Genomic DNA, 25,885 nt, shown 5'->3' on the forward strand with positions numbered 1-25,885 from the left:
AGAATGATGACTACCTTAAATGCCATCTTAGACCCTTCATCCAATAGCTGTTGGAAGCAGAAGCAGAGATCCGCAGCCAAGCACTTAACCAAACTCCTAGAATTCAGTTTCAGAGAGGGAGGAGTGGTGAAGAAAGGGGTCAAGACTGCGCCGGAAAAACCAACAGAAACAGCTGACCTGAGTAAGTGGGATTTCATGGACCCTAGACTGAGAGCTGGGTAACCAACATAGGACAAAATCAGGCCCCCTTAACATGGGTGTCAGTTAGGAGCACTGGAAAGTCTATGGGGCCTATGACATTGGAACAAAGGTGTATCCTTAGTCCAGACTTCTGGAGCCCATTTCCCATGGAGGGATACTCTTTTATCCTAGATACACAGGGGAGTTTCTAGGCCCTGTCCCAAATGACTTGACAGATTTTGATGATCCCTCATGGAATGCCTCACCCCCCTGGGGAGGGAATGGGGGTTGGTGGTGGCCATGGGAGGATGGGAGGGAGAGGGAACTGGGATTGATATGTAAAATAAGATTGTTTCTAATTTAAATAAAATTTATATATAAAAAACTAAAAAATTATAACTCCCTTTTTTCAAGTTGTAATCATATTCCTTAATACTGTATTGCACAGACAATTTCTTCCTACTGTCCAATGACACACCTCTAATTGACAGCTGTGTTTATTCTTTCTTGTTTGTCTGTACACTCTGAGACTATCTTATATGGATGATAAAAGTATGTCAGGGAATATTAGAATGGGAATGTGGTGTCTCTAGAGGGTAGAAAATTGAAAAAATCAAATGCAAATTTAACTTGTAATATAAAATAACTATAAACGATAAGTATTTATAACAACATCTTTTTAAAATTATATTATATTTTATTTTATGTTCATTGTTTTTTTGCCTGTATATATCTATGTCAGGGTGTTCAAATCCCCTATAACTAGAGTGACAGACAGTTTTGAGCTGCCATGTGTGTGCTGGGAATTGAACCCAGGTCCTCTGGAAGAACAGCCAGTGCTCTTAATTATTTAGCCATCTCTCCAGCCCTTTATAACATCTTTAAAATGCAATTCAGAGTGCTATTTTACAGTACACTTCACTGTTTCCTTTGAAAATCTAGTATGGTTTCTAAAACAATATTTTAACTTAAGGGTTTTCATTCAATTCCTATGATATAATACCATGAGAAAAGGGATTCTGTATGATACGTTAGCTGCAAAGGCTTACTTGTCACGAATATTACAAAGTTAGAAAAAATAACTAACATGAATTTTATCAAAAGGGTTAATTTAACATTACCTTAAATTTTGGACCAATTTTTATTTTCTGTTGATGAAGAAATTATAAAACAATCTATTTATATTACTTTTAAATATTGATATAATTTGCTCCTTTTTAAATGTACTCAATTCTGTTACTTTGTTCACAGACACAATATATAATGATACAGACCATTTTTTCTTTGTTGACAGAAATATGCAACTAAATTTTATGTTATATTATTAAAGTGGAATCTTTTATACATATGGGGTTCATTTTGTAATACTATCCCCAACCTTCTCAGAAAGAGACATATAGAAGTATATATCTTCCTTATACACATATTTTGTTGTATATTGTTTTGTGTGATAGATAAGTTCTTTAAAGTGGAAAATTTCTCATTGTTAAAAAATGATATAAAACATTCCTTTTAGGTTTTAGTTTGGAAATTATTACCTTGTAAAGATTGCCTCAAAAATCTTGCACTTTTGTCAACTGTATGACTCAGGGTAGCACTTTTTAGTTGCTATAACAAACAAACCAAAATCCTGGATGCTTAATTCAATAAATGTTTGTTTTGTCACACAAAGTCCAATCCAGATGTTTCTGGACGAGCTGTTCTACTTGACAGCTCTATCCAAGAAAACATAAAATTTTTAGGCTTCACGTTCCCACCGTCTTGTAATTCTCTTTTGGAGAACTTCATTTCCAGACACTGGGTGAGATCATGGAAGAGCATATGATTCATCCCTAAACAACAATGAAGTCTCTTTATCCTGTTACTTAGTGCCAGTTGCATTGCTTCAATGTAACTGAGGCTAAGGGATTCAACATTTCCCTGTGTGTAGGAAAATTACAGGAATATTTTTCAGCAATTAGCAAGTGTTTGCATATAAGCCATCCAGCACAGAATTCGTAGATGGAAAACATTACACTTGGTGAAATAACCCAAACCCAGAAAGATAAGTGCCTCATGTGTTTTTTGTTAGCATCAAGTGTTTACATTTGTGTGTGTAAGTAGGAGTACATGTAGAATTCAGGAAACTGGGAAAAGATCATTTGATGAAGAGAAAGTAGAAAAGTTTTATGTGAGGTAAACCTTTCATCCTTGAAGAAAACTCACTAAGACATAAGATATTCTATAGAAAGGTGAAGCATTCCCTCCATCCTGAAGTGAAACATATTAAGCTGGGATATAAACAACACAAAGACTTAAGTCCCTAAAATTGACCAGATATGTTAGATCTCTCTCTCTTGAAATGAATATAAGTACATATAAGTACTAAGAACTGCAGAGATACTCTTAGACAAGCTGAAATGTATAGAATATGTTTAGGCCAACCATGCCTCCCAGAAGATGCAGAAAGAAGCCAGAAATTCTGAAAGAGATAGAGACCAACTTCACTGTTGGTAGAGGCTGAGACCACCTAAGCTTTCAGAGAGGAACACTCTCCCATCTCTTGAACTGCCTGCAAGTTGTACACTGAGTGCCAGGTTTCCAAGTTCTGTGATTTCTCCCAATGCTGGAGTCAGTTTTGTTGATGAAACAATCATTTCTGCTTCTGAAAGTAATTCCCACCCACAGTTCTGTAAATTCCAAAAAACTCATTAATTCACCAATTAGACTTTTGTAGTATTCATACTTTGGTCTGTCAGTGGTTCTCTGTCTGTGGTGAATAGACATATTTTCAGTCTCCCCATAATAGTTTCAAACAACAGAGAGAGGGGATAGTAGAACACAGGTAATATAAAGAGGAAAAGAGGAATAGTGGAAAGGGATATTTAAGTTGAGAGTGAAATAGGAGGGCATGGCAGAGGAAGGAATTAGGGAAGGAATAAATGTAAGGATGTTTGTAAAAGACATGTAAGCCTAAAATTTTATGCTTCATATATACAATGTCACTTAATTATACATGTGCTGATATATATATATACATATATATATATATAATAGTTTAATTGAAGTTGTCCTTCAGGTGATTATGCTTATTATCCTAGAAGACAAAAGTTGCCAAATGAAGCCCCAGTGCCAGGTGTCAGAGGTTTCCTGGTGTCTGTGATAACAACACAAACTATCACCACTCCAACAAAACTTTACGGTAAGATCTTATTGATGAAACCATCTCAATAATTTGTCACAGATGGTGAAAAAAATATCCTCAGTGCTGACCAGGAGTCTTCCTGATAGCTATCTCTCATAGTATTGACAGATGAGGTGCAAATTCTTATGAGAGAAAGATCATCTACAGTCTCACCCAGCTTGCTTATGTAAAGTGAAATAATCACCAGTATGCCCAAGATATGCCCATGGGTGTTGTAGTGGCATGATTGTAATGGAAGTAACCAATTTCTTTCTGGTTATATATGTGGCCCAACACACGAGAATAAACACACACTTGGTACTCAAAATCTGACCAATAATCCATGATTGGGAGACCCAGGGATCTAGGGATGAACCTACTACAATTTTGCTAAATATATATCACATGAAATTACCCTCCAAGTAGATAGGTCTCTCTCTATCAACTATTGGTGCCAGTCTAAGACCTCAACGGAGAAGTTTCTTTATGTTATAAATGATAGTTCATGCAGAAACTTGCAAATGGTTATAATAAAAAGAATAAATAATTGTAGAATACTCAGCCAGAAATGGAATGCTGTATCACACCATTTCTTCACACCTCAGAAACCATGCAAGCAAATAAGAAAAAAATTGATCCTATTATAGGAAACAAATACAGTTACTAGACCTGGGAACCTAAGCATCTACATGAGGGTTTAGATAATTAAGATGCAGTCAGTCTCGGCCTTCCAAAGCTCTCACCTCAACCCAAGAAAGTGAGCCAGATGCCACTACAATATAGAGTGACCCTGTGCCAAAACACAAACTCAAAAAAGAAAAGAAAGACCAATAAGAGAAAGGTAAAAGAACAAAGAAAACATTTATTTGTAGATAAAGGTTTATTTTCAGAAAGACTTTTTATTACTGGATTAACTCTTTTCAGCATCATCTATGCTTATAAAATTTCACATAATCCTTTTATGTGGTATTAAGAACTTGATATTGGTGGTTAATATTACATATGATTGCTGACTTTCTAAAAGTATTTGGGAATGAGTAAATATACAAACATTGTAATAAATTTCCTATTTCTCCAGTGATAATCAGAGATAATAACTGAAATATTTAAAATAGTATGGAAAATATTGATCTCCATAGTGAGAAAACTCATTGAACTTCAAATGGAATAAGCTGACAATATCCACACATCAGAGTGCAAAAGATAAGCTTTGGAAGCAGCAAGAAGTGACTCATTAGGCAGAAAAAATAGCAAATAATATTGCATATCAAAAAGCCTTATTTAGAACTACAGTAGACAAATGTTAGAGAGCATTGCTGCAAATGCCTGAACAGAGTGTGTCAGCCAAGGATTGGAAATTTAGCAAACCTTATCCTAAAATAATCAGGAAATAAAGCAACTCTAGGTAATGACTGAGAAAATTTGTCAACTGTAAAGTTAATCTACCAAAGATAGCATGTTTTCCACTTGAAAAGACAATGTGCAATAATTTGCTTTTACCTGACACAATAAAGTATACCATCAGAGATAATTATGTAGGTAACTATAAAATAAAACATAAATACAAAATTTAGCTTTTTCAACCATACAAAGGAAAACAGGTCACTCAATGATTGGTAGCAGGATACAGATTCAAGTAGCTAGGTCTTTATTCCCTTTTGTAAGGGACTACCATAGAAATAGCTGGCCTGAACAAGGGGGACCTCATGGGTCCCACACTGACAGCTAGGAAACCGGATTAGGAGCAACCCATACCCCCTGAGCATGGGTGTCAGTTAGGAGGCCTCAGCAATCTATAGGGCCTGTAGTAGTGGATCGTTGTTAATTCCTAGTACATGATTGGACTTTAGGTGCCCATTCCACAGGGGGATACTCTCTCAGTCTAGACACATGGGGGAGGTAGTAGGCCCTGCTCCAAATGATATGACAGACTTTGAAGATTCCTCCATGGAAGGCCTCACTCTCCCTAGAGAGCAGAAAGGTGATGGGATGGTAATTAGTGGGGGACAGGAGAGGAAGGGAGGGTGAGGGAACTGGTATTGACATGTAAAACAAGTTTGTTTCTAATTTAAGTTTTAAAAAGGGAAGAAAACCATGAATGTAATAATGTTTCACAGGAAGAAAACCATGAATGTAATAATGTTTCACAGGGAGAAATACTGATTCCTCTTTAGGCATATATGAAAAATGGAAACCATTGCTAGGTAAAGCCTAGTAAAAATCTAGCTAAAACATAAATTATATGTAAAATATCTAAGGGATACAAGGGATTAACAAGACTTTTGGGAATTGTCAATTAACTTGTTATTAAAACACTGCCTTGTTAATATTGCCTCTGGAGGTGCAGATTCGCCAGTAAGTCCTAGTTCTAGTCTTTGTTAAGTATGATAGAAGATATTCACTGAGAAAGGAATAAGGGACCAGATCACATAATTCTCTTACTAAAAATTTACCGAGGCTACAAGTGTCAACTAAGGCCTTTTTTCATGACAATAAAATGAAATAACCAGTGACATTTCGTTATTTGACTAAAGACAAAATTAGCAAGGTCCTCTAGCCATATATAAAATACAAAATGCCGTATCGTCTGCTTAAACTAAGTGTCTGCTATATCTGCTTTGGTTTTTTTATACATTTATCTTTGCTATACCTATCTGCTAGATAAAATATATGCCAATAGTTTGTTTTCTTACATCATTCCATCTATACCAAAATCTTACTTCCTTAAATGGTTTTCTCTGGTCATTTAAGGAAAACAGAAATTGTATGAGGGTCTTTTGAATGTTCTCTTCTTAATACAAGCTATGATTCTTCATAATGTTTGTTCTAACTCACTATAATGTTAACACAAATGAACTGCTGGTGTATCCCTCAAAAGAATTGGAGAAAGAACACTGATACTCCTTTTTTCTATGTTACAATTGCTTGTTTTATAAAATAAGGTTATTAGGTGAAATTGTTTTCTGCAATTGTTGTGAGTGTTGAGCTAAAAGCATGTAAAATACTGCTTGGGTCAGCATGTATAGTCTAAGGGAAGAGTAAAAGACTTGGCTTAATGGCTACAAGCATAATGTCTCATAACATACTTACTTAAAATTTATTGTGAGGAACCAATTCTTGAAGACTGTCACACACAGGATTTCTATAATGATCTCCATGTTTTACCATGCGCTCTCAAAGGCCTATGAATGAGAATGATCTTTGGCTGGTAGGGAAGAGAGAGTCAGAAAAGCCCTATGCAGGTTAAATTCAGTGGAGAAGATTCTTCATATATAAGATGCAAGGGTAATTGGATAGGTAAGACTCAAGTGGCTTTGGGTGAACCAATATGACAAACATGGACTTTTTTCCAGCATCTTTAGAAGTAAAAGTTTTCCAACCTCAAGGATCTTAGGAAATTGATACTTCTCTAGAGTTAATACAAAAGAGTTCCATATGATCAATAATTTGTTTCAACTTTATGAAACCTAAAAAGAGAATCTATTTGTTTTCTGGAAATCTGAATCTACCAGCCTTGAGTACTGTTAATAAGTTTCTAAAGGTATGCTAATCTGATCTAAAACAAGAAGAAAAACATGAGCATGCTTCAGGTTCATTATTAGTAAAATGGCATGTCTGTTATATATGTAGGTAACAAATCTCTGATATGATTTGAGTCCTACTGCACAGAAGGATATTTATGTTGGGAACTATTAACTAGTTTCAAAACTTGTGCCTGTTGAGTTCATATGTCATAAGTAGAAGGGGTTACTATTGTTTTAATTTGTTAGTTTTATGTGATATCAACCTAGGTTCTTTTTTCCCATTTTTTAAAAATTTTGTTTAAATTAGAAACAAGCTGGCTTGACATGTCAATCCCATGTCTCTCACCCTCCCCTTCTACCCCGTCCTGCACTAACTCCTCCAACTCCCCACACCATTCCCCCTCTGCTCCCCAGGGAGGGTAAGGCCCTCAATGGGAAATCTTCAAAGTCTGTTATATTATCTCATATTATTGTGGGAAAGGCCTAGACCCTCCCCCATGTTTCCAGGCTGAGACAGCATCCCTCCATGTGGAATGGGCTCCCAAAGTCAATTTGTATGCCAGGGCTAAATACTGGTCTACTATCCAAGGCCCCATAGATTGTCGAGGCCTCCTCACTGACAACCATGTTTAGGGGGTCTTGGTCAGTCCCATGCTAGCCTCTCAGTCACCTGTCTGGGCTCCAAGGATTCCCTTTGCTCAGGTCAGCTGCCTCTGTGGGTTTCACCAGCCAGGTCTTGACTCCTTTGCTCATCACTCCTCCCTCTCTGCAACTGGTTTCCAGGATTTCAGTTCAGTGTTTAGCTGTGTGTTTCTGCTTCTGCTTCCATCAGTCACTGGATGTAGGCTCTAGGAGGCTACCTTAAATGCCCTCCCCTAATAATGAGATTGATGACAACCTAGGTTCTTAATATTTTATGCTTGACACATAGACAAATGCTGTATTGTTTACTTCAGTCAGTGAACTTTCTCTTTGTAGGAACTGCTCTATGAAAACATGAATATTCTGAGTGTTAAGAATAACTGAAGGGCAGGGCATTATTGGTATCACACACCTTTAATCTCAGCACTTGGGAGGCAGAGGCAGGCAGATCTCTGTGAGTTTGAGGCCAGCCTAGTCTATAAGAGCTAGTTCCAGGACAGCCTCCAAAACAATACAGAGAAACCCTGTCTCAAAAAACCAATAATAATAATAATAATAATAATAATAATAATAATAATAACTGGAATAACTGAAGGCCATGTATTTCCTGGGAATGCACTGGCCATGCTTGCCAGGGAATCAGATGGATAATCTTCATTCTTCCTACTATTCTTCAATTCCCATACTTCTAATTCCTAATCTTATCTCCATCTTTGTAGTAGACCACCTACTATGACCTTCCCTTTCTTTCTATTTCCATTCCCAGTACATCTTCTCCTACAGATTTGTTCCACTTCCTTTGTCTCAGCCATCAAGAGACACTCCATGGAAACCTGTAAGCCACTAACCACCAGACAATCAGTCTTACTTGCAACTTTGTAGCAGACAACATGCAGCAGTTTCTGCTACTTCTTTGTTCCAGTTCCCAGGAATTTACACAGAATCTATTGGCATACCTCCTTTCCTTCCCTTTTATGGAACCCCTTAGCCCCACCTTTCTAGCCCATCCCCATTCCTTAGTGTCAGCTCCCTGTACATAGAAACAAGGTCTACCCAGGACCTGCAGAAGTCACAGGTGGCAGGATCTCAGACACATTATCTACCAACAAGTCAAAAGTACGACAGTCTCCTAAGGACCAGAAAGAGTAAGGGAAAACAAAGCCCAGAATACCCACCCAACACAGACAAAACCAGATATCAGCAACTAGAATTACAGTCATACCAAAGCCAGAAGCCTAGACTCCAGCATAAACACACAATCAATAACATCAAGGACAATATGTTTCTACTAGAACTCAGCAATCATACTGCCAGACATCCTGAGAAATGAAATACAGCTGAAGTACAACAAAGCATTTCAAAATAGCTATTATGAATACTTTCAAGGACTTTAAAGGGCATACAATGAATATATTAATGAAATCTATGAATCTAAAAGCCAACAGTGTAATGAAAACTCTTCAAGATGTAAAAGTTGAAATGGATTCACTAAAGAAAATTCAAACAAACCCTAAAAATGAATAACAAAGGAAACATATTAAAAGTTGATATGGAAAAAGGACAAAATAAGAGATAAAAGCAGACATATTATAACCAAGACATGATCCCTGCCCACTAAATCCCCCAGGGACCTGGGGGCAGTCCAAACCACCCAGAATTTACCACCGTTGGAGTCTTGTATATGCCTGCACTCACTGGGTGAGGTGAGTTCAGGGCGTTCTCCTACCCACCTCACACCCATCATATGAGTGTCCTCACACAGGGATTGCATGTAGTGCACTTGGATGAACTGGTACAGGAGACCACTTCCTGAACATAATATCAGTAGCACAAACACTGAAATCAACAATTAATACATGGGACCTCCTGAAACTGAGAAGCCTCTGCGAGACAAAGGATACAGTCAACAAGACAAAGCAGCAGCCCACACAATTGGAAAAGTTCTTCACTAACCCCACATCTGACAGAGGGCTAATTTCCAAAATACACAAGGAACTCAAGAAACTAGTCTACAGAACACCAAACAATCCAATTAAAAAGTAGGGTACAGACTAAATAGAAAATTCTCAATAGAGGAATCTAAAATGGTTGAAAGTCACTTAAAATATTGCCCAACATCCTTAGCCATCAGGGAAATGTTAATCAAAACAACTCTGAGATACCATCTTACTCTTGTTAGAATAGCTAAAAAAGAAAAAACACCAATGACAGTTTATACTAGAGAAAATATGGAGAAAAGGGAACACTCCTCTATTGTTGGTGGTGTGCAACTTTGGAAATCAGTATAGAAGTTTCTTAGGAAAATGGAAATCAGTCTACCTTATGATCCAGCAATTCCACTCGTAAGTATACACCCAAAGGATGCATATTTATATTACAAAGACATCTCTTCAACTATGTTCATGGCAGCATTATTTGTAATAGCCAGAATCTGGAATCAACCTAGAAGCCCCTCAATCAAAGAATGGATAAAGAAAATATGGTACATTTACACAATTGAGTACTACGCAGTAGAAAAATGCAATGAAATCTTAAAATTCTCAGGCAAATGGATGGAACTAGAAGAAACCATCCTGAATGAGGTAACCCTGACACAGAAAGAAAACCATGGTATGTACTTACTCATAAATGGATATTAGGCATAGATCAAAGATTAACAACCTATAATTAACAACATCAGAGAAACTAAGAAACAAGGAAGAGCCTAAGAGAGACATACATGGTCCCCCAGAAAAGGGGAAAGGAATAAGATCTCCTGAGCAAATTGGGAGCAAGGGGATGGTAGGTAGTATAAAGAGGAGGGGAAAGGGACAGTGGGAGGAGAACATGTGGGATTAGGAACACTGAGTAGAAGGAAGGGAAGAATAGTGGAGGAGAGCAAGAAAAGAGATACCTTGATAGATGGAGCCATTATAGGTTTAGAGGGAAATCTAAAACTAGGAAAATGTCCAGGGATCCATAAGGAGACCTTACCTAAGAATCTGAGCATTACTGGAGAGGCTACCTTAAATGCTCTATCCCTTTAATGAGATTAAATGCCATCCTAAAGTCTTCATCCAGTAGCTAATTGAAGCAGAAGCAGAGATTCACAGTTAGGCACTGAACCAATGTCATGGAATCTAGTTATAGAAAGAGAGGAGAGATGAAAAAGGGGGTCAAGACCATGCTGGGGAAACCCACAGAAACTGCTGGCCTGAGCAAGTGGGAGACCATGGACCCCATTCTAACAGCTTGGGAACCAGCACAGGGCCCAACCAAGTCCCCTGAACATGGGTGTCAGTTGGGAGTACTAGGCAGTCTATGTGACCACTGGGAGTGAAACCAGTATTTAGCCCCAGTGTACAAATGGGCTTTGGGAGTCATTTCTCATAGAGGGATACTCTTTCAACCTAGATACATAGGGGAGGGCCTAGACCCTGCCCCAAATGATGTGACAGACTTTTATGCTCCCTCATGGGAGGCCTCCCCTCCCTAGGGAGTGTATGGGGGATGGGATGAGGGTTTGGTGGGAGTCTTTGAAGGATGGGAGGGAGTACAGAGCTGGGATTGGTATGCAAAATAAGACTGTTTTTAACTTAAATAAAAATTTATAAAATAAAAAGAGAACAAGACTAGACTTTTTAATGGAGACACTAAAAGCCAAAAGAGTGTGGATAGATATATAACAAATATTAGAATACCACAGATGCCATCCCATATTATTATACCCAGCTGAAATTTAAATTACAATAAATGGAGAATTAAAGACATTCTAATATAAAACCAAATTTAAGCAGTATTTATCTACAAATCAAGAGGATCATAGAGGTAAAACTTCAGCTTAAAGAGATTAACAAGAGCCAAGCAAATAAAAGGAAAAAATAAATTCAAACAAATCAAAAGAAAATAGGGAGTGCATACCACAACAAAATAATGGAAATCAAAACACTGCTCATTGATAACTTTCAATATCAGTTGTCTCAGTTCCCCACTAAAAAGACTCAATCAAACAGATTAGTTTAGAAAACAGGACTCATCCTTATGCTGTATCCAAAAAAACACACTTAAACATCTAGAATAGAGAGACATCAGTTCAAGGTAAAGATATTCAAAGAAAATGGGCCCAAAGATCAAGCTAGTTTAATCATTTTAATATCTAACAAAATAATCTTCATACCAGAACTAGCCAAAAGATATGGAGGACAGAACATACTCATCAAATAAAAAAAAACTCACCAAGAATACACTGCAATTCTGATGATTTCTGAATGAAACACAAAGGAACCCAAGTTTATAAAAAAAATACCACAGCTTAAATCACATATTGAGCCTCACACAGTCATATCCCACATATGGTAACAGATAGATCACCCATAAAAAATAAACAGAGAGAAATCCAGAGAATTTTCAGATCATACTTTGAAAACATACACTCTTCAAAATTTGAAATTTAAAAGAAATGCACAATTTTCTGGATAGTTATCACTTAAAAAATGAAAACAAGGCCGGGCGGTGGTGGCGCATGCCTTTAATCCCAGAACTCGGGAGGCAGAGGCAGGCGGATCTCTGTGAGTTCGAGGCTCGGCTGGACCAACAGCCTCCAAAACAATACAGAGAAACCCTGTCTCATAAAAAACAAACCAAAAAACAAACAAACAAACAAAAGAAATCAAGAAGAGAAAAGCAATTTAAACAGACTTATAAACCCTAATGAAATAGAAACAATCATCAAAAGTATACCAACCAAAAATAGTCCAGGGCCAGACGGTTTCAATGAAGAATTCTACCAGCAATTCAAAGAAGAGCTAATAATCATACTCTTCAAATTGCTCCATACAATAGAAGCAGAGGGTTCATTACCAAACTCTTTTTATGAGGCTACAATTACATTGGTACCCAAGCCACACAAAGACACAACTAAGAAAGAGAACTATAGACCAATATCCCTCCATGAACATTGATGCAAAAATATTCAATAAAATACTGGCAAATCTAATCCAAGAACATATCAAAGAAATCTTCCACCATTACCATGTAGGCTTCATTCCTGGTATGCATGGATGGTTCAACATAGAAAAATCCATCAATGTAATGTACCACATAAACAAACTGAGAAAGAAAAAAAACACATGATCATCTCACTAGATGCTGAAAAAGCCTTTGACAAAATCCCACACCCCTTCATGATAAAGGTCTTGGAGAGATCTAGGATGATAGGAACATACCTAAAATAGTAAGAGCAATATACAGTAAACCAGTAGCCAACATCAAATGAAATGCAGAGAAACTCAACGTGATTCCTCTAAAATCAGGAACAAGAAAAGGCTGTCCACTCTCTCCTTATCTCTTCAATAATGTGCTTGAAGTTCTAGCTAGAGCAATAAGACAGCAAAAGCAGATCAAGGGGATACGAATTGAAAAGGAGGAAGACAAACTTTCATTATTTGCAGATGATATGATAGTTTACATGTGTGACATGAAAAACTCTGCTAGGCAACTTCTCCAGCTGATGAACACCATCAACAAAGTGGCAGGATACAAGAGTAACTGAAAAAAAATAAGTAGCCTTACTATACATAGACAATAAATGGGATGAGAAAGAAATCAGAGAAATATCACATTTACAATAGACACAGACAACATAAAATATCTTGGGGTAATGTTAACCAAACAAGTGAAAGACCTATATAGCAAGAACTTTGAGTCTGCAAAGAAAGAAATTAAAGAAGATAACAGAAACTGGAAACATCTCCCATGATCTTGGATAGGTAGGATCAACACACTGAAGAAGGCAATCTTGCCAAAAGCAATCTACAGATTCGATGCAATCCCCATCAAAATCCCAGCACAATTCTTCATACCTTGAAAGAATAATACTCAAAAAAACCAGGATAGCCAACGCAACCCTGGACAATGAATGAACTTCTGCAAGCATCACCTGACTTCAAGCTCTATTAGAGAGTTATAGTCCTGAAAATAGCTTGATATTAGCATAAAAATAGACAGGAAGACCAATAGAATTGAACTGAAAACACTGGTATTAAGCCACACACATATGCACACCTGATTCTTGACAAAGAAATTAAATTATACAGTGGAAAAAAGAAAACACTTCAATAAATGGTGCTGACATAACTGGATGATGGCCTGTAGAAGACTGCAGATAGATCCTTATCCATTACTATTCACAAAACTTAAGACCAAATGGATAAAAGACTTCAACATACATCCAGCCACAATGAAGTGGGAGGTACCCTTGAATGAATTGGTACCGGAGACCTATTCCTGAAACTAAAACCAGTAGCACAGACACTGAGATCGACAATTAATAAATGGGACTTCCTGAAACAGAGAAGCTTCTGTAAGGCAAAGGACACAGTCAACAAGACAAAACAGCAGCCCAAAGAATGGGAAAAGTTCATCACCACCCCCCCATCTACAGAAGGCTGATTTCCAAAATATATAAGGAACTCAAGAAACTAGTCTCCAAAACACCAAATAATCCAATTAAAAAGTGGGGTACAGAGATAAATAGAGAATTCTCAGTAAGAGTCTAAAATGGCTGATAGACATTTAAGAAAGTGTTCAACATCATTAGCCATCAGGGAAATGCAAATCAAAACAACTCTGAGATGCCATCTTATTCCTGTCAGAATGGCTAAAATCAAAATCACCAAGAACAGTTTATTCTGGAGAGGATAAGGAGCAAGGGAAACACTCCTCCACTGCTAGTGAGAGTGATAACTCATACAGTCCCTTTGGAAATCTGTATGCCTGATTCTCAGGAAAATGGGAATCAATCTACCTCAAGATCTAGCACACTCATACAACAAGGACATATGTTCAGCTATATTCATAGCAGCATTATTTGTAATAGCCAGAACATGGAAGCAACCTAGATGCCCCTCAAATGAAGAGTGGATAAAGAAAATGTGGTACGTTTACACAATGGAATACTACTCAGTGGAAAAATACAATGAAATCTTGCAATTCAAAAGCAAATGGATGGAACCAGAAGAAACTGTCCTGAGTGAAGTAATCCAGTCACAAAAAGACATACTTGATATGTACTCAATCATATATGAGTTTTAGACATCGACAAATGATTAACAGCCTATAATCTACATCATAAGAGATGTAGGGAAACAAGGACAACCCTAAGAGTGAAACACATTGTACCCTGAAGAAGGGGAAAGGGATAAGACCTCCTGAGCAAAGTGGGAGCATGGGGGAGGGGAGAGGCAGTTAGGAAAGAAAAGAAAGTGAGAAGAGGAGGGGAGAAAAGGATATGGGGGAGCAGGATGATTGAGTCAGGGGAATAATAGAGGAGAACAAGAAAAGAGATACCATAATAGAGGGAGCCAGTATAGGTTTAAAGAGAAATCAGGCACTAGGAAATATCCAGAGATCTACAAAGATGTCCCCAAATAACAATCTATGCAATTGTGGAGAGGCTACCTTAAATGCCCTTCTCCAATAATCAGATTGATGACTACCTTATCTGCCATCCTAGAGCCTTCATCCAGTAGCTGAAGGAAGCAGAAGCAAACACCCACAACTAAACGCTGAGCTGAACTTTGGAATCCAGTTGTAGAGAGGGAGGTGTGATGAGCAAAGGGGTCAAGACCAGGCTGGAGAAACCCACAGAAACAGCTAACCTAAACAAGAGGGAGCTCATGTACCCCAGAGTAATAGCTGGGAAACAGCTTAGGACTATTCCAGATACCCTGAATGTGGGTGTCAGTGAGGAGACCTGGGCAATCTTTGGGGTCTCTGGTAATCGATCAGTATTTATCTCTAGTTTAGGAATGGACTCTGGGAGCCTATTCTACATAGAGGGAAACTCTTTCAGCCTAGACACAGGGCAGTGGGCATAGGCCCTGCTCCAAATGATATGACATCTTTGAAGATCTCCCCAGGAAGGCCTCATCCTCCCTTCAGAGCAGATAGGGGATGGGAAAGGGGATTAGTGGGGCATGGAAGTAAGGGAGGGAGTGGGAACTGGGATTGACATGTAAAACAAGCTTGTTTCCAATTCAAATTTAAAAAAGATTTAAAAAACTAAACAGAGAAATGCTGGAGCTATCTGACATAAACCAAATGGACATCACATATAATTACAGAACCTTTAACCCAAACACATAAATAAATTTACCTTCTTCTCAGCATCTCATAGACATTTCTTGAAAACTGACCACATACTCAGACATACAACCAGTCTCCACAGATACAAAAAAAAAAATTAAAATAACAGCCTGACCACTGTGGATGAAAGTTAGACATTATCAACAAAAGAAACAACAAAAAGTATAGAAACTCAGAAATTTTAAAAGTTTTATAATTGAATGAAAACGAAAGCACAAGATATGCAAATGTTTTCAACACAATGAAGTGATTCTAAGAGGAGACTTCACAGCACTTAGGGCCAATATAAAAAATTGAAGCGGGCTCATATAAGTAACTTAACAACAACCACGACAGCTCTAGAATAACAACAAAACATAATACCCCAAAATAGTAGACATCCAGAAATCATCAAAAAGAAAAGCAAACAAAAAATAATATAAACAGTCAATGAAAACAAGAGAAAAGTATTTGAAAAATAAATCGGTAAGATTGACAAACTGTTAGTTAAATTAACTAAAAGGCAAAGAGAGAAAATCCAAATAGACAAAATTATAGTTTAAAAAGTGTTGGGAGTCATGCAGCCTAGTTTCAGACCAATATAGGTGTGCTTGTCCAATGGGTTTCCAGATGGGACAAAAGCCTCTGGGGACAGTCTCCCTGGACAAGGATTAGTGGACTTCAAGACCACAGAATACTGCTGGGACCACACAGTCTGCATGCTCTCTTCTCTTTCATAATGTTGATTCTCTTGACAATTTTAGTATCATTTTGTCAATCATGCATAGGACAGATGTGATCATTCCTGGAAACCACATTATTTTCTCAAATAATTTTCCCTAAAAGTTTTGGGAACTGATGCATCTTGAGATTTTTGTCTGGGGATGCCAGCTGTCACTTCAGCTGCTGGGAGTCATTCTGATTCAATGATGACAGAATCAGAGGCAGATCACTCCTCTTTCCGTAACTGTTTTAATGAAATTTTTGTTCTTAAAAAAATGTGTGTGTCTGTCTATCACCTTTTAGTTTTGTAAAGACAGGATGTACCTGGCATGATATTTGGCTGAACTAGCAACATGATAAATGGTGTTTTTGTTTAAAGATATGTTGATGTAAAAGTTGGGGGGAAATGTATTTGTTTTGCCAGATTAACACTGGATAATGGGCAAAACTTGTTTGTTAGTATGGAAACATGCTTAATTTTGATGTATAAGAATGGCTGGAGCTATTCATATTCAGGGTCAATCACTTATGTGAAATTCATCTGGTGGTAAACCAATACTTTTTTTTCCACAATTATTTCCCTTCCCCATCCTAGAATATGAACCTAGGCTGTGGCAGGCCATGGCAAAGAAGAACATAACAACAGACACTAAGGAAATCCAGAGAATCATAAGAACCTATTCCATCAAATTGAAAAATCAAATAACAGGCAAGACGTAATTTCCTTGAAAGATAACTTACCAAGGTTGAATCAAGAGTAGATAAGTATTTTAAACAGACCTAGAAAAAGTGTAAGAGAAGCAGCGATTGAAAGTACTCCAACCAATAAAATCACAGTGTCAGATGAAAGTATGTCAGAATTCTGCAAGACTTTCTAGGAAAAACTAACTCCAGTACTCCACAAATGGTTCCACATAAAGAAAACATAAGTAACATTGCCTAGGTCTTTTGAAGAGATCACAGAAACACTGATAACTAAGCCACATATAGACCAGCAAAAAAGAGAATTATGAACTAATTTTCTGTATAAACATAGATGCAAAAATACTTAAAAACACTTCCAAATCAATCTACAAGAACACATCAGAAAGAGTGTGTACTGTGATCAAGTAGAATCATCCCAGAGATGCAGGAATGTTTCAACATATTTAAATCCATAAATACAATCCATTATATGAACAGACTGAAACAAAAAACAAATTCATGATAATTTCATTACATGCAGAAAAAGGTTTTGAAAAATCTGAAAACTCATCCTGAGAAGTGTTGGACAGACTAGAGATACAAGGGTCATGCCTGAAAATAATAGAAGCAATTTATAGCAAGTGTACAGACATCATCCCAAACGGAGAGAAACTCAAAACATTTGCCTAAAGTCAAGAACACAGCGAAGTTGTCCACTATCCATTTGTACTCAGTACAGAACTGGAAGTCTTAGTGCTTAGAAGTACTTAGAAGGATTAGAAAAATAAGACAACTGAAGAAGAACAAGGGTTACCTGATAGTATATGTAAGTGACCCCAAAAATTCTAATAAGAAATTCCTACAGCTGATAAACAGCTCAAGTAAAGTATCAGAACACTGATACTTTATTAATATACAAATTATACATACAAAACTCAGTAGCCTTCCAATATACAAATGCAAAATGGTCTGAGAAAGGAATCATGGAAACATACCTTTCACAGTAGCTTCAAAAAAAGCTTGCAGGAACCCCAATGAAGCATATTATAGACTGGCTTGACAAAACTTTAAGCTAATGAAGAAGATATCACAAAATGGAAGGATCCCTCATACTCATAGATCAGTATTATAAAACGTCCATGCTACCAAAGGCAATCTACAGATGCATTGCAATGCCAAGGCAATTCTTCACAGAAAGTGAAAGGAGAATTTTCACCTCCATTTGGAAACAAATAAACAGACAAACAAACAAGCAAAAACAGGATAACTATAACCACCCTGAAAATAAGAGAACTGCTGGAGGTATCATCATTCCCAACCTCAAAGTGAACTGCAGAGCTATATTAATTAAAAACATTTTATTGGCCTGAAACAAGACACAATCTTTGATGGAATCAAATTGAAGAGCCAGACACAAGTCCCACACCTATGGATATCTGATTATTGATAAAGGGATGAAAAATACACCCAGGAAAAAAGACAGCATCTTCAAAAAATGGTGTTGTTCAAACTGGATGGCTACATGTGGAAGAATACATATAGATCCACACTTACCAACCTGCAAAAAACTAAAATCCAAACAAATCAATTACCTCAACATCCAGGCAGATATATTGAACCTGATAGAACAGAATATGGAGAATAGCTTTGAAGTCACGGGTACAGAAAAAGACTTTCTAAATAGAATACCATTAACACAGGCACTAAGATAAAAAATAATAAATTAGACCTCATTGAACTGAGAAGCTTCTGTACCGCAAAGGACACCATGGCTCAGATCATGCAGCAGCCTATAGAATGGAAAATATTTTTACCACCTATACGTCCAAAATATGTAAAGAACACAAAGTATGGACAGAAAGAAAACAAATGACCTGATTTTAAACAATGAGGTAGAGATCAGAATGATATCAAAAGTGAAGACACAAATGGCTGAGAACCACTGAAATGTTCAACAAACTTAGTCATCAGAAAATGCAAACCTACTTTAGGTTTTCATCTCATGCCTGTCAGAATGGCTGAAATCAATAAAACAAATGACAGCTCATGCTGGGAAAGGAAGCATTCCTCTATTACTAGTGCAAGTGCAAACATGTACAGCTACTATTGATATCAATGTGGTACTCTTCAGAATCATAAGAATTGATCTCCACCAAGATCCAACTATACCATTCTTGGGCTTTTACCCAAAGGACATTTCATCTGACTACACAAACACTTGCTCAGCCATGTTATTTGTTGCTCTCCTCTTAATACGCAGAAATTTGAAACAGTCTAATTGTAAACAAATAGATTAATAGATTTAAAAATGTGAAACATTTACTCATGGAAATATTAGTCAGATATAAAAAATGAAACCATGTAAGTTTCAGGTATGTTATTGAGCTTAAAAAGTTATCCTTCTAGTGACATCCATTTACCTGAGAATTTCAAGATTCCATTGTTTTTTTTTCTGCTGAGTAGTTATTCCATTGTGTAAATGTACCACATTTTCTCTATCCACTCTTCAGTTGAGGGGCATCTAGGTTGCTTCCAGGTTCTGACTATTACAAATAATGCTGCTATGAACATAGTGGAGCAGATGTCCTTGTATGAATTTGCATCTTTTGGATATATACATAAGAGTGGAATTGCTGGGTCTTGTGGTAGATTGATTCCCATTTTCCTGAGGAATTTCCATACTTATTGAAGTAACCCAGTCACAAAAAGACAAACATGGTATGTACTCACTCATATATGGATTTTAGAAATGAATCAGGATAGTGCCAGTCTGCACTTCCACTGACAGAGAGTCTGGGAAACAGGAAAGAACCTAAGAGAGATATGCATGGTACCCCAGAGAAGAGGAATGAGGCAAAATATTCTGAACAGATTGGGAACATGGTGGGACGGGGGGAGTGGGAGCTGGGAAGAAGAGAAGGGGAGAAGAGGAAGAGAGAGTAGGTCTTGGGGGAACAGGAAAGTTGAGTGGGAGGTAGAATAGGGGGAAGAGGGAGTCATAGGTTAGAAGACAGATCTGGCACCAGTGAGACCTCTAGTGATCTAAAGGGATGACAACACCTGGCAAGCTAAGCAATAGTGGGGAGACCACCTTAAATGCCCATTCCTGATAATGAACTTTATGTCTATAGCCATCCTAGAACCTTCATCCAGTGACTGGTGGAAGCAGAGACAAACACCCATAGTTAAACACTGAACTGAACCCATGGAACCCAGTGACAGAGGAGAGGAGCGGTGAGCAAATTCGCAGGGAAATGGATAGCACTGGAAGAAACCATCCTGAGTGAGGTAACCCAGTCGCAAAAAGACAAACATGGTATGTACTCACTCATATATGGATTTTAGATATGGATCAGGATAGTGCCAGTCTGCACTTCCACAGATAGAGAGTCTGGGAAACAGGAAAGAACCTAAAAGATATGCATATATGCATAGTACCCAAGAGAAGAGGATGGAGACAAGATCCTCTGAATGGATGGGGAACAGGGCGGGGGGGGGGGTGGTAGTGGGACCTGGGAAGAATAGAGGGGGTAAAGAGGAAGGGAGTTGGTCATGGGGGAACAGAAAGTTGAGGGGGTGGGGGTAGAATAGGGGGAAGAGGGAATCATAGGATCGAAGACAGATCAGGCACCAGAGTGACCTTGAGAGATCTAAAGGTATAACATCAATTGGCAAGCTAAGCAATAGTGGAGGGACCACCTCGAATGCCCATTCCTGATAATGAACTTGATGTCTATAACTATCCGGGAGCCTTCATCCTGGGACTGATGGAAGCAGAGGCAAACACACAACTAAGCACTGAACTGAACCCAAGGAACCCAGTGACAGAGAGAGAGGAATGATGAGCAAATTGGCAAAGAATGGGCTGGCAAAACCAGCAGAGACAGCTGATCTGAACAGGGGAGTGCTCTTGGACCCCAGACCGACAGTGGGGAGGCCAGAATGGGACTGATCTGGACTCCCCAAATGTGAGTGTCAGTGAGAAGGCCTGGACAACCTATGGGGCTCTGAGCTGTGGATCAGTGTCTATCCCTGGTATACAATCTGTCTTCATGTGCCTATAGCACAAAGAGAGATGCTCTCTCAGCCTGGACTCTTAGGGGAGTGCCTTGACCCTACCAAGAGTAAAATGATAGACTCTAGACATCCCCTATGTGGAAGGATTTGGCAATAGGGTGGGGGGGAGGGTGGAAGGGGAGTGCGGGAGGAGGGGAGGGAGAGGGAACTGGGATTGACATGTAAAACAAGCTATTTAAAATTAAAATAAAGGGACATGTGTTAAAAAAAAAAAGAATGGGCTGGAAAAACCAGCTTAGACAACTGATCTGAACAACGGGGAGCTCTTGGACCCCAGACCAACAGCTGGGAGGCCAGCATGGGACTGATCCAGACTCCATGAGTGTGAGTCAGTGAGGAGGCCTGGGCAACCTATGGGGCCCTGGGCAGTAGATCAGTGTTGATCCGTGTCATACAAATGGACTTCATGTGTCCATAACACAAAGAGAGATGCTCTCTCAGCCTGGACTCTTAGGGGAGTACCTGGGCCCTGCCCTGAGTGAAATGACAGACTCTAGATATCCCCTATGTGGAAGGAAGTGGGGATAGGGTCGGAGGCTGGGGGGGGCTGGTGGGGGTTCAGGAGGAGGGGAGGGAGAGGGAACTGGGATGTACATGTGAAGCAAGCTATTTAAAATTAAAGTAATAAGAAATCATCTTGAATGAGGAACCCAAATCCCAGAAACACAAATGTGGTATGTATTCACTTGTATAAGGAATGTAGTTGTATATAAGCCGTAAGCAAGCTACAAATCATATAACCACAAAGGTAGAGAGTAAGGGACTTGGGGAAGAATGTGTTAGTCTGTGTGTTTGTTTTATTTTATTTTGGTGTTTTTTGTTTTTTATTTTAATGTTCTTTACATGCCTGTTTATCTCTAAGAAGAAAGAAAAGGTGTAGATTCAGAAAGAAAGGAGGATCTTGGAGGAGTTTGGGGAATGAAAACAATAATCAGAATATATTACATGAAAATAATCTATTTCAATAAGAGAAAAATAGAGGAAAACATGAATATGACAGTTGATCAAATTTTAAAAGTAAATACATAAATGTTTAATAATATTTGATGCCCATCACCCGGTAAAGTATATTTTCTTGGTCCTATATATTCATGGAAAATTGTTCAAGACTTGGCTTACAGTCATTCATTATTCTTCTTCTGAATATTGCCTTTTTATTCTTTAAAAATCTTTGTAGTTATAACATGAAAAATAATACTTTGACAGAAATTTGTATTTATACCATAGTATAATAAACAGAAATTTGTATTTATACCATAGTATTTATAACATCGTATATTGCATAATATAAATTACTGCAATACAAATGCAACAACAACAACAACAAAATAATTAACTAATGGTTGTATGCTCACCCCATAATAGGGCATTTATACTACTTCTCTCTCCAAGGCTCAGAGAATATTTGGGAGACAGAACAAAAATAAAGTAGATGAAATATGTGGAAATTATTAACTCCTGGAAAAGACACAGAAATTACATTTATGTTCTCATAGAAGCTAGGCTTCCTGACTGGATTTGCACTAAGCTGGTCCTATGAAGAGTCAGTCATGGGCAAGAGAGTTTTTGAAGATCCCTACCACTTCCTTGAGAATTTATGGGTATTGATAAGTTTTAGAAGACAATGAGTTACCTATTGGGAGTTCACCTGCCTACGATTGATGGTTCTAAAGCCACAGCCATGAAGATAGTTATGGTTAGACATAATGGTTCATAAAATAAAAGATAAAAATATGACACAGTCTTGTATTATGACTGGGATGTTGTCAGGGATTGGAAGAGGATATGAGCTGGTATGGGGTGAGGGAGATCACAGTGCATTATGTATGCACATGAAACTGTCAAACACCAAATTGTATTTAAAATAATAATTTTAAAGAAACAAATTTTGAATGAACAGTGTCTCCGTACTTTCCCACTATGGGTAAAGTCCTAGGATCTCTCTATAACACTATTCGCCCGCCTACTTCCATGCATAAGCACACATACACAGAAAGAGAAAATTAAAGTTCATTTTTCATGTGTAAAGATGTTCCTCTCATTAAAGCCCGACCATGCATTATTTTCCTAGCACTATGTTGTATTTTCAAATGTACTCTTAACTCTCTTGAAGCAAAACATAAAATAATTAGAATGTAGAAATATAAACATGTTCTGGAGTAAACTTATTTTTTACTTATAAATTCTGGAAAAGTGTAGTTTCTAATAATAATTCTCCCTAGGGACTAATGTACCAAGAAAATAGTATGACAGTAGCCTTGTGGAATCAGTATCAAAATAAATGAATTACGGACTAAATTTTAGGAGATGAATAGCGTACACACCAACAATTTAATCTGTATGCTCTGCAGTTTATTTAAATATGGGGCTTCAGGTGGTAAAGGAGATTCTAATACTTGCTTGAAAGAAACACATTCCTGCTTTTGATGATTAATTTATGTGTCAATTTGACTGGGATAAGGAATTCTCAGATATACAGTGAAAAGTCTTTCCAAATATCTGTGTAATGATGTCTCCAAAAGTGAATAGTACCTGAATTAGAAGACTGAGAAATGAAGATTCCCAGTCATCAGTGTTAACAGGTAAAATTCAATCACCCAATATATGAAGCGGGGCTACAAAGACAAATGAAGGGTGAATTCTCTCCTTCTATAGCTCTAATATCTATCTCCCTCCTTAACCTGGGACAAAATATTTTTATGCATAAAGGAAACAGATTCTCAAACATTCAACCCCAGAACCTACTAAATTTCTCCACCACACACACACACACACACACACACACACACACACACACACACACACACACACACACACACTTTTCTGATCTTTGGTCTCAGACTAGGGCAAAAGCCAGTGCTCTGAATAGCTTCCCTTATTCTCAGGTCTCAGTCTTTAGACTGAGTAACACTGGCTTTCGCAAAGAAAAATCCTGTGGCTTCCTGAACTCCTTGTTCCACCTGAGCAGCTTCCAGTGAATCTCCTTTACATATATAAATATTCAGTTGGTTCTGTTTCTCCAGAGAACGTTGAATGATAGAAATGTGTGATATCTTTATTTACATAAAAGGAGACTCAGTGTATTTATTTATACCAGCATTATTGTTAGTGACAGGAAAAACATGGTATAAAGTGAAATAATTATTACTTTAATTGGTAGTCAGTATATGCTGTCAAATGATCTCTAGCTTCCAAGAAGTTATATTTTAATGACACAGAAAGGAAGAAAATTAACTAATATCATTTCAAAACCATTCATTTTTAAACAGACACATGAAATTAGAATAGATTTAATTTTGAATAAGATTTCTAGCAAGTATAGCATGCACATTCTCCAGGATATGTATAAACACTCAAAATTTGGGACCCAAGCTCTCTGTTTTATTGAGTTTGTGTAAGAAATTATCCATCCTTGTTAATGTCTAGAAATGCCCCCTATTTCATTATTAAACAATCATATGGCATTCTCTATTTAATGTGTGAAGAACCACTTAGTATCCTACTATGTTAAACTTAACTAATATTCATTTCTGCTTATATTCAACTGCATGAGTTAATCTGTGATATCATTATTGTTTATTATTACTAGACCCTGAAAGTTTCAGTGTAAGACTTAAATATTGCAAATAGAAATCTATGTGTAGGTGTGGCTGTGCATGCGTGTGTATACATGTATTTTTACATGTGGGTATGCATGTGAGTGCATGTATCTATTCATATGTAGTCTATTCATATGATCTATTCTAATTTGATTTTGCATGAATATGTGTGGGTGTTGGAGTTTTTGTAAATTAAGCACTTTACATCTCTGATCTGATTCAAAATCATAAAAAATGACCTTAAATATGAACATAAAACATCCATGTTAAATCAGGACTTCTACATTTAACAATACCTTGTGAATTATCAGAAATTCTAGTAATTTCAACTCGTCCTGTTAAAAGATGTCTAATATAACCTGATAGTCACAAAACTATAATATATATGTATAGTCTGTCTTCCATCTATCTTTTTTATATCTTACCTCTGCTACATACATACTCACATTCACTTGTATATCCTGATTTGTCAGTAAAAACCCCTGCCTTTTTGAAAATTTATTCGATTAGGAGACATAACAAGTAAACAACATTTATACATTTACCAAGTATATCCTTATCTTCGATAATCATCATCTCAACTTCTCCTCCAGTAATAATTGTACATGAGAAAGGATCTTGAAGAAGAATACTGATCTCACCAAATGACTCCTTCTCTTTAAGCTTACCCATATAAACAAGTTTTTTTACTTTTTTCTGCAAAAGATATGGACAACAAAATTTTAATAAAATTATTCTTCTAAACTTTATTGTCAGAAACTCAGCTATTCATAATTCATTTGGCTAAAAGATATTAGTTATCAAATTTATTGAAATCAGAGAAAACATATACATTTCATTTTATTAATTTTATTGTATTAATTTATATTAAAACAACGATGTATTCAAGGACACAAGTATATGCAAGATAGCTGACAACACTATTATTTGGTTATGCATCTATTACATTATTTTAATGTTTATTTATTCAAGGTATGTGTGAGATGATGCTGCTGATGATGACGTGATCTTGATGATGCTATGAATGTAGAGAATAGCAACATACAGGATTCAATTATCTCCTTTCACTCTGTGGTTCTGAGATCAAACTAAGTTTGTCAGGCTTAGCAGCAAGCACCTTTACCAAATGAGCCATTTCACTACTCAATATTTCCTTTTTGAATACCTTAAGATGTCTGAGAAATGGTGAA

At 37.2% G+C, this 25,885-nt stretch overlaps 1 protein-coding gene across 2 annotated transcripts in view; it reads right to left on the bottom strand.

The window, feature by feature from the left end:
• Cnbd1 (cyclic nucleotide binding domain containing 1) overlaps window positions 1-25,885 on the bottom strand; it is a 400,564-nt gene that overhangs the window by 67,825 nt on the left and 306,854 nt on the right. For both annotated transcript variants that reach the window (XM_040741326.1, XM_040741322.1), the window contains one exon: window positions 25,241-25,391. In XM_040741326.1, the coding sequence (XP_040597260.1) occupies window positions 25,241-25,391 (151 nt within the window). The remainder of the gene's footprint in view (window positions 1-25,240; window positions 25,392-25,885) is intronic.

Source organism: Mesocricetus auratus, unplaced genomic scaffold, assembly GCF_017639785.1.
Source record: "Mesocricetus auratus isolate SY011 unplaced genomic scaffold, BCM_Maur_2.0 Super-Scaffold_6730, whole genome shotgun sequence".
Lineage (NCBI taxonomy): Eukaryota > Metazoa > Chordata > Mammalia > Rodentia > Cricetidae > Mesocricetus > Mesocricetus auratus.